The sequence below is a fragment of the Pygocentrus nattereri genome, chromosome 4 (assembly GCF_015220715.1).
Source record: "Pygocentrus nattereri isolate fPygNat1 chromosome 4, fPygNat1.pri, whole genome shotgun sequence".
Taxonomy (NCBI): domain Eukaryota; kingdom Metazoa; phylum Chordata; class Actinopteri; order Characiformes; family Serrasalmidae; genus Pygocentrus; species Pygocentrus nattereri.
In genome coordinates, this window is record NC_051214.1 from 7340555 (window position 1) to 7355237 (window position 14683).

A 14683-nucleotide genomic window follows, 5' to 3' on the forward strand; every position below is an offset into this window, starting at 1 on the left:
TGTCATTTGTCCTCAGACGTACATGATCCAGAGCCTCAGACGCTGCAGGAGGCCACTATTGCTGCCCTCCACTGCCACTTTGTCCCCTACCTGACGCACATCTGGCCTACCCTGGTGAGATTTGACCTTATCAGCATAGTTGGTGAGTGGGTCTCCACTGTGGCCTATTGGTTACAGTCATCTTTTAAAGTCTCATTTTATGTGTCAGGTACTTCATGTTTCTTTGTTTAACACAAAATGTGATCTGTTAAAGCAAGTAATGTAATTTAACACGGTCACGCATTTGACTCCTTGAGCGGACTCGAACTCCAACTCCCAGAATGTGCTGGGAGACCACCTGGACTCTGGACTCCACCTGACGCTCCTATCAGCGCTCGCAGTCTCCCGAATTCTAACTGTCTGCTCCTGTGTATCATTTTAGCTTAGAGTACAAATGCCCAGGCTTTAGATACTATCAGTGTGAGGTATTGTTTCTCTGAAACTACTGAGCGGTCTCTTGTGTGATTATTGGATTGACCCCAGTTTATGACCCTTTTCCTGCCCTATTTTGCCCTTTTTGCATTCCATTTTTGTGCTTCTGCTTGTTGATTTTTCACTAGTGTTTTCAACCCGAATATTCCCTCATGCACAGGTGTATCACTAGACCAAGAGTGTTTGGATCCAAATGCAGAGTTTATTTACCACAGTTTCAAGTAAAAACAACAAACAAACAAGCAAGGAAAATTAACTCATTTAAAGGCCAACAGAGCAGAAATATATTGAATATGAAAAAACTACACAGAGCAAATTGATAAATTGTGGCTCATAAAATACTAGAAACATTCAGTAAAATGCCCCATGTATGACGGTAGCTACCTTTATTTATATAAGCTTTATAGAACAAGATGCAGATCCAAGCGCCCAAGATGTACCAACTACACATTGTTTAATCAATGAAATTGTCCAAGAAGTAATTTGTGTTCAAGTGCAAACGGCATAGAAACTGCCAACTAGTCCTTTATATATCATGTGAAAATATCACACCTCAGTTTACCTTCCTGCATATGTCTTTTACATTAAATGTATTTCATTAACCGTGATTGTGCTCCATGAGCAAATCCAGCTATTTGTACTGGTATTACAATATTATTAATGATATTAAGTTGTTAAAACATTATGCTTACATGTATACACAAACCAGCCAGAGGTGGATTTGATCCTCCAGAAACATCATCACTTTAAACTGGCAAGTAATGAATGAAACTAAAATTGATGGATAAGAAATAATGCTCAGTTAATATTCAGATTTATCCTTACTCAGCTTTGATGAATAGACTCCCGTGTGTGTATAAGGGGAGACACTAGACTAGGGGACTGTGGTACATATCAAACGAAGGAAAAAAGACTAAATGTACAATATGAACCACTGATTGTCTCCAGCAACTGTCAATATTTACAGTACAGACCATGAAAAGCTTTAATAAAAAAGTAACCAAAATATTTCAAAATAGCTTAAAATGTTAGATCAACCAATATTGTATTAAAAATAAAACATGCACAATGAAAGAGTTACTAAAATATAATACAGTGTGATACACCAAGGCAAACAAACATAGTTGTTATAAAAAGAAGAACTACAAACTTCAAAACTAATAAATATGAAACATAAAAAGCAACAGATTGTTTTATGATGTATGTTTTGCTTCTATATGTTCAGCGCCTGGATGTAATTCTTTCCACTGAAGAGCATGTGCACTACTCCAGACTGACCACTCCATCTCCATCGGCAGTGCTGTAGTGAGGATCTGATAAATGTTCGCAAAACAGACGTTAATTCATGCACAGAAGGATATTAGTATGATTATAACAGCTTGATTGTGTAGTTTGTACCTTTGTTCCTCTTGGTGTGATAAACCACAGCTACTATAATGTGGAGAAAGATCACAGTCACCAAGGCAAAGGGGACGAAGGGCAGAGAAGCTGAAAAAGGGTGGAGAAGCTGAAAAAGCATCCTATTATGACTCGTATAATCAATACTGTTAAACGTAAATGTGTGTGTGTGTGTTTATTATCTTCTGTCTCTGATTTCGTTTCACAGTAAATGAAGTGAACACATCCTCTACACAAAAAATAAATAAATAGCTTTTTTCTGCTAATTTTAGTTTAACATAGGGAAAAGAAATTGAATATAAAAGGTGTCAAACTTTTTAAATGGGACATATTTTATGTTTTTTTTTTCTTTTTCCATTATGTTAAAATCAGAAAAAAATTGTGACTTTACATTGAGTGTGCTCTCTCAGAGGATTATTATAATAAGTTTCTCTTAGAAAATCGACCAAACCTGTCATTTGAATGGAGTCTACACATTTTCACACATGACTGTAGGTGAACAGTGATGAAGGGGTGGGATCTTTAAAACTCAAAGAGCTGGATTTCTGCACAGATACATTCATTAAAAGATTAAAATTATTTATGAATATAAACTGGGAATGTTTTACCTTTTACAGTCAGTTTGATGGTTAAACGTGAACCTTCAACAGCACAGATATAATCTCCCCCATCCTCTTCAGTCAGGTGGGATATGAGTAGAGAGAGATTTCCTGGAGAGTGACCATTAAACATCTGAACTCTGTCTCTGTACTGACCACTCTCACTGGATATCTCTTCTTGTTTGTGTGTGGATCTGTTTTGTTTCTTCCAGCGGAATGTCTTAACTTTGGTGTGTAGGTCAGGGCAGTAGCAGGGCAGCAGTGCTGACCCTCCTGCATGAGCTGTGATATTCAGTACTTCTCCTCTGTTTTCCAGAGGGCAGCCTGTAGAAACACATCAGTCAGATCAGATTGATTATCTACTCTTTGTTTGACATCATGATTACAGTTTTTATTTTAAATATTTGATGTCAACACACAGCTTTGACGGGTCACTTTTTGATATCAATCAAAATATCAAAATTCTTTGATGAAGAAAGTTCTATTTATATCAGAAGCACCTTGCTGCTGTCCAAAAACCCTCCATGTATCACAATTTCATTTTTCGGTTTAAAATTTTCAGCATTATTTGCACACGGGAGCTGTCCTTTCCTCAAAATATCAGAACAAGTGGACCAATAGAAATGGTCAGAAATGACATGGGGGAAAATTGTATTAACTTACAACCCCATTTCCAAAACAGTTGGGATGCTGTGTGATATATAAATAAAAACAAAATACAATGATATGCAAATCATTTAAACTCTATATCTCATTGTTTGCTTTGATTGCTTCAAAGACTTGTTTTTTGAAAAATCTGTGTCCATTTTGAATTTGATGCCAAAAAAATTGGGACGGGGACAAAAAAGGCTGGTAAAGTTGTGTAGTGCTTAAAAAAGCACCTGGTAGTTCATTGGCAACAGGTCAGTAACATGATTGAGCACAAAAAGAGCCGATTAGAAGTAAAGTTGGGGAGGGGGTCACCACTCTGTGAAAGACTGCATCATCAAATCAAGAATAATGTTTCTCAGCAATAAAGAACTTTTGCTTTTCATCATTATAACATTAAAAGAATCTGGAGAAACCTCTGTATGTAGGGACAAGGCCAAAAGCCAGAATTTACTGGCCAAGTTCCCTGAACTTGTACTAATAGCCATTTTTGACTGGCACATAGATTTAGGTCTGTATAATATCAATAACTCAGTAATGTATGTATGTCTGTATTTTTGTAGCATTTTTCCAGAGAAAAGATACAAAGTTATTCAAAACATTACACAAAATCCATCCATCCATCCATCCATCATCTTCCGCTTCTCTGGGGTTCGGGTCGCGGGGGCAGCATCCTGAGCAATGAAGCCCAGACCTCCCTTTCCCCAGCCACTTCCACTAGCTCCCTGGGAGGGATTCCGAGGCGCTCCCAGGCCAGCTGGACGATATAGTCACGCCAGCGTGTCCTGGGTCTTCCCCGGGGTCTCCTCCCCGGTGGACTTGCCTGTGACACCTCCCAAGGGAGGCGTCCAGGAGGCATCCTAACAAGATGCCCGAACCACCTCAACTGGCTCCTCTCGACGTGAAGAAGCAGCGGCTCTACTCCGAGTCCCTCCCGGATGACCGAACTTCTCACCCTATCTCTAAGGGAGAGTCCAGCCACCCTGCGGAGGAAACTCATTTCAGCCGCTTGTATTCGCGATCTCGTTCTTTCGGTCATTACCCAAAGCTCATGACCATATGTGAGGGTGGGAACATAGATCGACCAGTAAATCAAGAGCCTTGCCTTATGGCTCAGCTCTTTCTTTACCACAACAGACCGGTAAAGAGCCCGCATCACTGCTGACCCAGCACCAATCCGCCTGTCAATCTCCCGCTCCCTTGTACCATCACTCGTGAACAAGACCCCAAGATACTTAAACTCCTCCACTTGAGGCAAGAGCTCATCCCCGACCCAGAGAGGGCTCTCCACCCTTTCCCGCGTGAGAACCATGGCCTCGGATTTGGAGGTACTGATCCTCATCCCGGCCGCTTCACACTCGGCTGCAAACCGATCCAGCGAAAGCTGAAGTTCACGGCCTGATGTCCCCAATAGGACCACATCATCTGCAAACAGCAGCGATGTGACCCTGAGGTCACCAAACCGGACACCCTCCATCCCCTGACTGCGCCTAGAAATTCTATCCATAAAAATTATGAATAGAATCGGTGACAAAGGGCAGCCCTGACGGAGTCCAACTCTCACTGGGAAAAAGTCTGACTTACTGCCGGCCATGCGAACCAAGCTCCTGCTTTGTTTGTACAGGGCCTGAATGGCTCGTAGCAAAGAGGCATGTACCCCATACACCCGAAGCACCTCCCACAGAATACCCCGGGGAACACAGTCGAATGCCTTCTCCAAATCCACAAAGCACATGTGGACTGGTTGGGCAAACTCCCATGAACCCTCGAGAATCCTGGAGAGGGTAAAGAGTTGGTCCAGTGTTCCACGACCAGGGCGGAACCCGCACTGCTCCTCCTGAATCCGAGGTTCGACTATAAGCCGGACTCTCTTCTCCAGTACCCTTGCATAGACCTTACCAGGGAGGCTGAGGAGTGTGATTCCCCTGTAGTTGGAACACACCCTCCGGTCCCCCTTTTTAAAAAGAGGCACCACCACCCCAGTCTGCCAATCAAGTGGCACCACCCCCGATGTCCATGCAATGTTGAAAAGGCGTGTCAGCCAAGACAGCCCCACAACATCCAGAGCCTTGAGGAACTCGGGACGGATCTCATCCACCCCTGCAGCCCTGCCGCCAAGGAGCTTTTTAACTACCTTAGCGACTTCGGCCTCAGTAATGGACAAGCCTATTCCCGTGTCCCCAGACTCTGCCTCCTCACTGGAGAACATGTTGGTGGGATTGAGAAGGTCCTCAAAGTACTCCTTCCACCGCCCAATGACGTCTTCAGTCGAAGTCAGCAGCACACCATCTCCACTATATACAGTGCTAGTGGCACACTGCTTTCCCCTTCTGAGTCGCCTGACGGTTTGCCAGAATCTTTTCGGAGCCGACTTAAAGTCACTTTCCAAGGCCTCACCGAACTCTTCCCACACCCGGGTTTTTGCCTTGGCAACGACTGAAGCCGCAGATCGCTTGGCCTCTCGATACCTGCCAGCTGCCTCTGGTGTCCTACAGGCCAAGCATGTCTGGTAGGACTCCTTCTTCAGCTTGACGGCATCTCTCACCTGGGGTGTCCACCACCGGGTTCGAGGATTACCGCCCCGACAGGCACCAACTACCTTGCGACCACAGCTACAGTCAGCCGCTTCAACAATGGAGGAGCGGAACATGGCCCATTCTGAGTCAATGTCCCCCACCTCCCCCGATATCTGGTCAAAGTTCTGACGGAGGTGTGAGTTGAAGATCAATCTGACAGGTTCTTCTGCCAGACGTTCCCAGCAAACCCTCACTATACGTTTGGGTTTGCCTGGTCTGACTGGCATCTTCCCCCACCACCTGATCCAACTCACCACCAGGTGGTGATCAGTTGACAGCTCAGCTCCTCTCTTTACCCGAGTGTCCAGTACACATGGCCGCAAGTCCGCTGACACGACTACAAAGTCAATCATTGAACTGCGGCCTAGGGTGTCCTGGTGCCATGTGCACTTATGGACATCCTTGTGTTCAAACATGGTGTTCGTTATGGACAAACTGTGGTTTGCACAGAAGTCCAAAAACTGAACACCACTCGGGTTCAGATCAGAGAGGCCATTCCTCCCAATCACACCCCTCCAGGTCTTACTGTCGTTGCCCACGTGAGCGTTGAAGTCCCCCAGTAGGACAATCGAGTCTCCAGGAGGAGCACTTTCAAGCACCCCTTCCAAGGACTCTATGAAGGCTGGGTATTCTGAACTGCTGTTCGGTGCATAAGCACAGACAACAGTCAGGACCCGTTCCCCAACCCGAAGGCGTAGGGAAGCTACCCTCTCATCCACCGGGGAAAACCCCAACATACAGGCGCCGAGTCGAGGGGCTATGAGAAAGCCCACACCTGCCCGCCGCCTCTCACCATGGGCAACTCCAGAAAAGAAAAAAGTCCAGCCCCTCTCAAGGAGATTGGACCCAGAGCCCAAGCTGTGTGTTGAGGTGAGCCCGACTATATCTAGCCGGTATCTCTCGACCTCGCGCACCAACTCAGGCTCCTTCCCCGCCAGTGAGGTAACGTTCCAAGTTCCAAAAGCCAGTTTCAGCAACCGAGGATCAGAACGCCAAGGCCCACGCCTTCGGACACTGCCCGATCCACAATGCACCGCACCCCTACTACTGCCCCTCCCATCGGTGGTGGGTCGATGGGAGGGGGGACTCATGTAGCTCCTTCGGGCTGGGCCCGGTCGGGCACCATGAGTGAATGCCCGGCCACCAGACGCTCGCTGGCGAGCCCCTCCCCCAGGCCTGGCTCCAGGGTGGGGCCCCGGTAACCCTGATCCGGGCAGGGTACACGAGTCCTGCTTTGTTGTCCTCATAGGGGTGGTTATGGATCACACTTTGTCTGGCCTGTCACCTAGGACCAGTTTGCCATGGGAGACCCTACCAGGAGCTTTTGCTCCAGACAACATAGCTCCTAGGGTCCTTCAAGCACACAAACCTCTCCACCACGATAAGGTGGTGATCCATGGAGAGGCATTACACAAAATAAACAAAGCAAATGTAAAAATACTCATAATAAAGAATAATAACAAAAGTAATAGGAGCAAAACAGGCACATACAATGAGACATCAGATCCACACATACACACATTAAATAATTAAAAGATGAAAAGATTATCCGTATATGAAAACCAAAGAAGATAAGAGAGTAAGAATCTGTGTTTAGACGAGTCTTAATAACATGCAGCGAACAGACAGTCTAATGTCCAGAAGAAGAGAGGTCAGAGTTCAGACAGTTAAACGCCGGTCTGTTTTATTTTAACTTTGTTTGGGGGTGATTTGAACAGGGTGTACACATTTTCTCACATGACTGTAGGTGAACAGAGATGAGGGGTGGAATGTTTAAAACTCACACTGGTTTTCTATGCAGATACGTTTCATTATAAGATTTGAAATGTGTTATGAATGAAAACTGAGTCAGTGTTTTACCTTTTACAGTCAGTCTGATGATTAAATGAGCACCTTCAACAGAGCACTGATAATCTCCTCCATCCTCTTCAGCCAGGTGTGATATGAGTAGAGAGACGTTTCCTGGAGAGTGACCATTAACCAGCTGAACTCTGTCTCTGTACTGACACTCCCACTGGATATCACTTCCCATGTGTCTTTGTTGTCTTTCTTCCAGCTGAATGTCTCGGGTGTGATGTGTTGGTCAGTGCAGTAGCAGGGCAGCAGTACTGACTGTCCTGCATGAGCTGTGATATTCAGTACTTCTCCTCTGTTTTCCAGAGGGCAGCCTGTAGAAACACATCAGTCAGATCAGATTGATTATCTACTCTTTGTTTGACATCATGATTACAGTTTTTATTTTAAATATTTGATGTCAACACACAGCTTTGATGGGTCACTTCTTGATATCAATCAAAATATCAAAATTCTTTGATGAAGAAAGTTCTATTTATATCAGAAGCACCTTGCTGCTGTCCAAAAAACCCTCCATGTATCACAATTTCATTTTTCGGTTTAAAATTTTCAGCATTATTTGCACACGGGAGCTGTCCTTTCCTCAAAATATCAGAACAAGTGGACCAATAGAAATGGTCAGAAATGACATGGGGGGAAAATTGTATTAACTTACAACCCCATTTCCAAAACAGTTGGGATGCTGTGTGATATATAAATAAAAACAAAATGCAATGATATGCAAATCATTTAAACTCTATATCTCATTGTTTGCTTTGATTGCTTCAAAGACTTGTTTTTTTTTTAAATCTGTGTCCATTTTGAATTTGATGCCAAAAAAATTGGGACGGGGACAAAAAAAGGCTGGTAAAGTTGTGTAGTGCTTAAAAAAGCACCTGGTAGTTCATTGGCAACAGGTCAGTAACATGATTGAGCACAAAAAGAGCCGATTAGAAGTAAAGTTGGGGAGGGGGTCACCACTCTGTGAAAGACTGCATCATCAAATCAAGAATAATGTTTCTCAGCAATAAAGAACTTTTGCTTTTCATCATCTATGGTGCCTTATAACATTAAAAGAATCTGGAGAAACCTCTGTATGTAGGGACAAGGCCAAAAGCCAGAATTTACTGGCCAAGTTCTTTGGGCCCTGAGATGGCACTGCATTAAAACCAGATATAATCCTCCAGTGGAAATCATTGCATGGGCTAAGAAACACTTCTGAAAACCACTGTCTGTGAAAAAAGTTCAGTGCTGCATCCACAAATGCTAATTAAAACTCCTAAATACAAAGAAGAAATCAAATATAAACAGGATCCATAAATGCTGCCACCTTCTCTGGGCTCATTTTAAATGTATTGAGTGAAAGCAGAAAAGTGTCTTGTAGCCCAACGAATCGACACTTAAATTCATTTTTGGAAATCATGGACACCGTGTCCTCCGAGCTAAAGACCTCTCAGCTTGTTATCAGTCCACAGTTCAAAAGCCAGTGTTCATGATGGTATAGGGCTTCATTAGTGCATATAGCATGGGTGACATTTAGGTCTACACATTTTCACACATGACTGTAGGTGAACAGTGATGAGGGGGTGGGATCTTTAAAACTCAAAGAGCTGGATTTCTGCACAGATACATTCATTACAAGATTTAAATTATTTATGAATATAAACTGGGAATGTTTTACCTTTTACAGTCAGTATGATGGTTAAACGTGAACCTTTAACAGCACAGATATAATCTCCCCCATCCTCTTCAGTCAGGTGGGATATGAGTAGAGAGAGATTTCCTGGAGAGTGACCATTAAACACCTGAACTCTGTCTCTGTACTGACCACTCTCACTGGATATCTCTTCTTGTTTGTGTGTGGATCTGTTTTGTTTCTTCCAGCGGAATGTCTTAACTTTGGTGTGTAGGTCAGGGCAGTAGCAGGGCAGAAGTGCTGACCCTCCTGCATGAGCTGTGATATTCAGTACTTCTCCTCTGTTTTCCAGAGGGCAGCCTGTAGAAACACATCAGTCAGATCAGATTGATTATCTACTCTTTGTTTGACATCATGATTACAGTTTTTATTTTAAATATTTGATGTCAACACACAGCTTTGATGGGTCACTTCTTGATATCAATCAAAATATCAAAATTCTTTGATGAAGAAAGTTCTATTTATATCAGAAGCACCTTGCTGCTGTCCAAAAAACCCTCCATGTATCACAATTTCATTTTTCGGTTTAAAATTTTCAGCATTATTTGCACACGGGAGCTGTCCTTTCCTCAAAATATCAGAACAAGTGGACCAATAGAAATGGTCAGAAATGACATGGGGGGAAAATTGTATTAACTTACAACCCCATTTCCAAAACAGTTGGGATGCTGTGTGATATATAAATAAAAACAAAATACAATGATATGCAAATCATTTAAACTCTATATCTCATTGTTTGCTTTGATTGCTTCAAAGACTTGTTTTTTGAAAAATCTGTGTCCATTTTGAATTTGATGCCAAAAAAATTGGGACGGGGACAAAAAAAGGCTGGTAAAGTTGTGTAGTGCTTAAAAAAGCACCTGGTAGTTCATTGGCAACAGGTCAGTAACATGATTGAGCACAAAAAGAGCCGATTAGAAGCAAAGTTGGGGAGGGGGTCACCACTCTGTGAAAGACTGCATCATCAAATCAAGAATAATGTTTCTCAGCAATAAAGAACTTTTGCTTTTCATCATCTATGGTGCGTTATAACATTAAAAGAATCTGGAGAAACCTCTGTATGTAGGGACAAAGCCAAAAGCCAAAATTTACTGGCCAAGTTCTTTGGGCCCTGAGATGGCACTGCATTAAAAACAGATATGATCCTCCAGTGGAAATCATTGCATGGGCTAAGAAACACTTCAGAAAACCACTGTCTGTGAAAACAGTTCAGTGCTGCATCCACAAATGCTAATTAAAACTCCTAAATACAAAGAAGAAATCAGATATAAACAGGATCCATAAATGCTGCCACCTTCTCTGGGCTCATTTTAAATGTATTGAGTGAAAGCAGAAAAGTGTCTTGGAATCCGACGAATCGACACTTAAATTTCTTTTTGGAAATCATGGACACCGTGTCCTCCGAGCTAAAGACCTCTCAGCTTGTTATCAGTGCACAGTTCAAAAGCCAGTATTCATGATGGTATAGGGCTTCATTAGTGCAAATAGCGTGGGTAACATGCACATCTGTGCAGGCACCTTTAATGCTGAATGATATATACAGGTTTTGGCAACATATGCTGCCATCCAGGTGACATTTATTTCAGGGAAGGCCTTTATTATTTCAGCAAGACAATGTCTTGCCACAGTCTGCATATATTACAACAGCATTGCTTCGTATTAAAAGTCCAGGTGCTAAATTGGCCTGCCTGCAGTCCAGATGTGTCACCCCCTGATAACATTTAGAGGGTTATTAAATGATAAATATAACAAATAAAATAAATATAGCAACACTTACTGAACTGATGAGCAGCTGAAATCCTATCTTAAGTTATACTTACAGCAGTGTCTCCTTAGTTCCCAAACACTTCCAGAGTTTTTTAAAAGAAGAGATGATGAAACACAGCGGTAAACATGCACCTGTCCCCATCTTTTTTGGAATGTGTTGTTGGCATCAAATTTAAAATGGCCATATACTTTTCAAAAAAAACAGTAAAATTCCTCAGTTTGAGCAATCAATTTATTGTCTTTGTACTATTTTAATGAAATACAGGTTTTAAATGATTTGCACATCATTGACTTTGTTTGTATTTAAATTTTGCACAGCGCCCCAATATTTTTTGGAAATTAGGTTGTATAATAGTATTAAAAGTAAAGAATGTTTTTGCTTTCTCCTGTAATTTCCATTTAATTAATATATATGAACAGGAAAATATAATGTGTTTGAGTATATTACATGTTCAGTGTCAAAAGCTGAACTTGTACTAACAGCCATTTTTCACTGACTCATTCATTTACATCTGCATAATGTCAATAACTCTAAAAATAGAAATAGAAAAGATACAAAGTTATTCAAAACATTACACAAAATAAACAAAGCAAATGTAAAAATACTTATAATAAAGAATAATAACAAAGTAATAGGAGCAAAACAGGCACATACAATGAGACATAAGATCCACACATACACACATTAAATAATTAAAAGATGAGAAGATTATCCGTATATGAAAACCAAAGAAGATAAGAGAGTAAGAATCTGTGTTTAGACGAGTCTTAATAACATGCAGTGAACAGACGGTCTAATGTCCAGAAGAAGAGAGGTCAGAGTTCAGACAGTTAAACGCCGGTCTGTTTTATTTTAACTTTGTTTGGGGGTGATTTGAACAGGGTGTACACATTTTCTCACATGACTGTAGGTGAACAGAGATGAGGGGTGCAATGTTTAAAACTCACACTGGTTTTCTATGCAGATAAGTTTCATTATAAGATTTGAAATTTGTTATGAATGAAAACTGAGTCAGTGTTTTACCTTTTACAGTCAGTCTGATGATTAAATAAGAACGTTTAACATCACACCAGTAATCTCCTCCATCCTCTTCAGTCAGGTGTGATATGAGTAGAGAGAGGTTTCCTGGAGAGTGACCATTAAACAGCTGAACTCTGTCTCTGTACTGATCACTCTCACTGGATATCACTTCCCATGTGTCTTTGTTGTCTTTCTTCCAGCTGAATCTCTCAGGTGTGGTGTGTGGGTCAGTGCAGTAGCAGGGCAGCAGTACTGACCCTCCTGCATGAGCTGCTATATTCAGTACTTCTCCTCTGTTTTCCAGAGTGCAGCCTGTAGAAACACATCAGTCAGATCAGACGTCGTGATGTTTTATTTATTATTTATTTTATACATTTAACGTCAACCCACAACTTTTACAAAATACATTTTTGATATAAGCGAAAATATTAAATCTTTTTCATAGAAAATCTAAAACTAGATGTACTTATGTGTTATTGTTATTATTATTATTATTATTATTATTATTATTATTATTATTATTATTATTATTAAATCTGTATTTGAGTGCGTTACTCTCGCAGATCTCTCTGTCTTTCTATAGGTTGACGGAGCTGTCAGTCATCGGCAAGAGTGTTGTAAATCGGCCAATTAAGTACGGCTTTGCTGCCAAAAGGGGCGGAGCCTCCAGTTTAAAAATTACGCTGACCGCCTGCGTGTAAGTCTACCAGCTCACTCGGTTTCCACGCGGTTCCAATTTTACCTCAGGCTATATATTTAATCTGAACTATAGCCATTTAGTCGGTATGTAATGGAGTACATGATAGTTTAATGTAAAAAATTGAGCTTGTGCTAATTACAGTTGTTGACTGGCACATAAACGTAGATATACAAGGCGTCTGTAGCCCATGAATAAAATAAGTCACTCACCTTCAGAGACATGAAGTCCAATGAAGAGAAGATAGAAAGTCAGCAACATCCTCACTAGTAAAACAACACTGAGTCCACAGCACACTGACCGCTCCACACCCAGCACTACACTAGCCCTGTATACCACACTGAGTCCACAGCACACTGACCGCTCCACACCCAGCACTACACTAGGCCTGTATACCACACTGAGTACACAGCACACTGACCGCTCCACACCCAGCACTACACTAGCCCTGTATACCACACTGAGTCCACAGCACACTGACCGCTCCACACCCAGCACTACACTAGCCCTGTATACCACACTGAGTACACAGCACACTGACCGCTCCACACCCAGCACTACACTAGCCCTGTATACCACACTGAGTACACAGCACACTGACCACTCCACACCCAGCACTACACTAGCCCTGTATACCACACTGAGTCCACAGCTCTCTCAGCAGGTCTTCACTGGAGTCTAACCCACTCTAATGTCCGTGCAGCTCACAGGAGTTGTGTTTAAACCAGCTGGACCGGAACTCTTCTGTCTTTTAGAGACTTTATCAGCAGCTTCTTCAGAATCACAAACCACACAGAGTGACGTGGTGGAGTTGTGAGAACACTGACTGTTTCCTGTTTTGCACTTCACCCAGTTGGACTCATGAAAAGGTCAAATAAAGACACCACTCTTGTGTCTCACATTCTTGCAGAAAGCAAAAGATGCAATACTAGCATGAATTCCATGCTGGTCTAAGCTGGTTTATGCTGGTTTTTGCCGACCTGCTGCTAGATGATACTGTTTTAGTCACCCATTATATTCATGCTGGTTGACCAGCATACCAGCATCCAAACAGAACCTATGCTGGTTTATCAAGCAGAGATGATCTTCCCAGTTTACAGCCATCTTATTTAACTCTTCATTCTCAAGGAAAGCGATTCCAGGTATGTTCCACTGGCGGTTCCTCTGCTCTCCTACTGTCCTCCAATATACACCCTTTAATACACTTTGATAGAATAATTATTGACTTTAATACCATGTCTGGCAGCTCTGACTTTAATATAGTTCACTGCATTTGTGTTTATTTTAATCTATCATCTCTACTTTCAGTGGGTTTAGCCACACTGACAGGAAACCTGATGTGGCCTCAGAGGTACAAACACCTGCATGAGTGACCCAGAGTGCTTTATTTATATATGCGTGGTTATATCTCACTTCCTGTGAGAGAATGCTGAGCGTGTTTGGCTGCCACTTCTCACTGGAGGGTGTTTTCCACCTTTGTTTCTTGACGACTTCGTATTGAACAGTTTTGAACTAATCTTTTGACCTGGGGAGTTTCTGTTTTGTCATTTGTCCTCAGACGTACATGATCCAGAGCCTCAGACGCTGCAGGAGGCCACTATTGCTGCCCTCCACTGCCACTTTCTCCCCTACCTGCTGCACATCTGGCCTACCCTGGTGAGATTTGACCTTATCAGCATAGTTGGTGAGTGGGTCTCCACTGTGGCCTATTGGTTACAGTCATCTTTTAAAGTCTCATTTTATGTGTCAGGTACTTCATGTTTGTTTGTTTAACACAAAATGTGATCTGTTAAAGCAAGTAATGTAATTTAACACGGTCACGCATTTGACTCCTTGAGCGGACTCGAACTCCAACTCCCAGAATGTGCTGGGAGACCACCTGGACTCTGGACTCCACCTGGCGCTCCTATCAGCGCTCGCAGTCTCCCGAATTCTAACTGTCTGCTCCTGTGTATCATTTTAGCTTAGAGTACAAAT

General features: G+C 42.3%; 1 protein-coding gene across 1 annotated transcript in view; it reads right to left on the reverse strand.

The window, feature by feature from the left end:
- Positions 1-1671: 1671 nt before the first annotated feature.
- Positions 1672-14683, reverse strand: part of LOC119263168 (obscurin-like) — a 34245-nt gene continuing 21233 nt past the window's right edge. Inside the window, exons 5-8 of the mRNA XM_037537485.1 lie at positions 9207-9521; positions 2478-2792; positions 1870-1959; positions 1672-1784 (exon numbers count right to left, since the gene is read on the reverse strand). Of these exons, the coding sequence (XP_037393382.1) occupies positions 1735-1784; positions 1870-1959; positions 2478-2792; positions 9207-9521 (770 nt within the window). The 3' untranslated portion in view covers positions 1672-1734. The remainder of the gene's footprint in view (positions 1785-1869; positions 1960-2477; positions 2793-9206; positions 9522-14683) is intronic.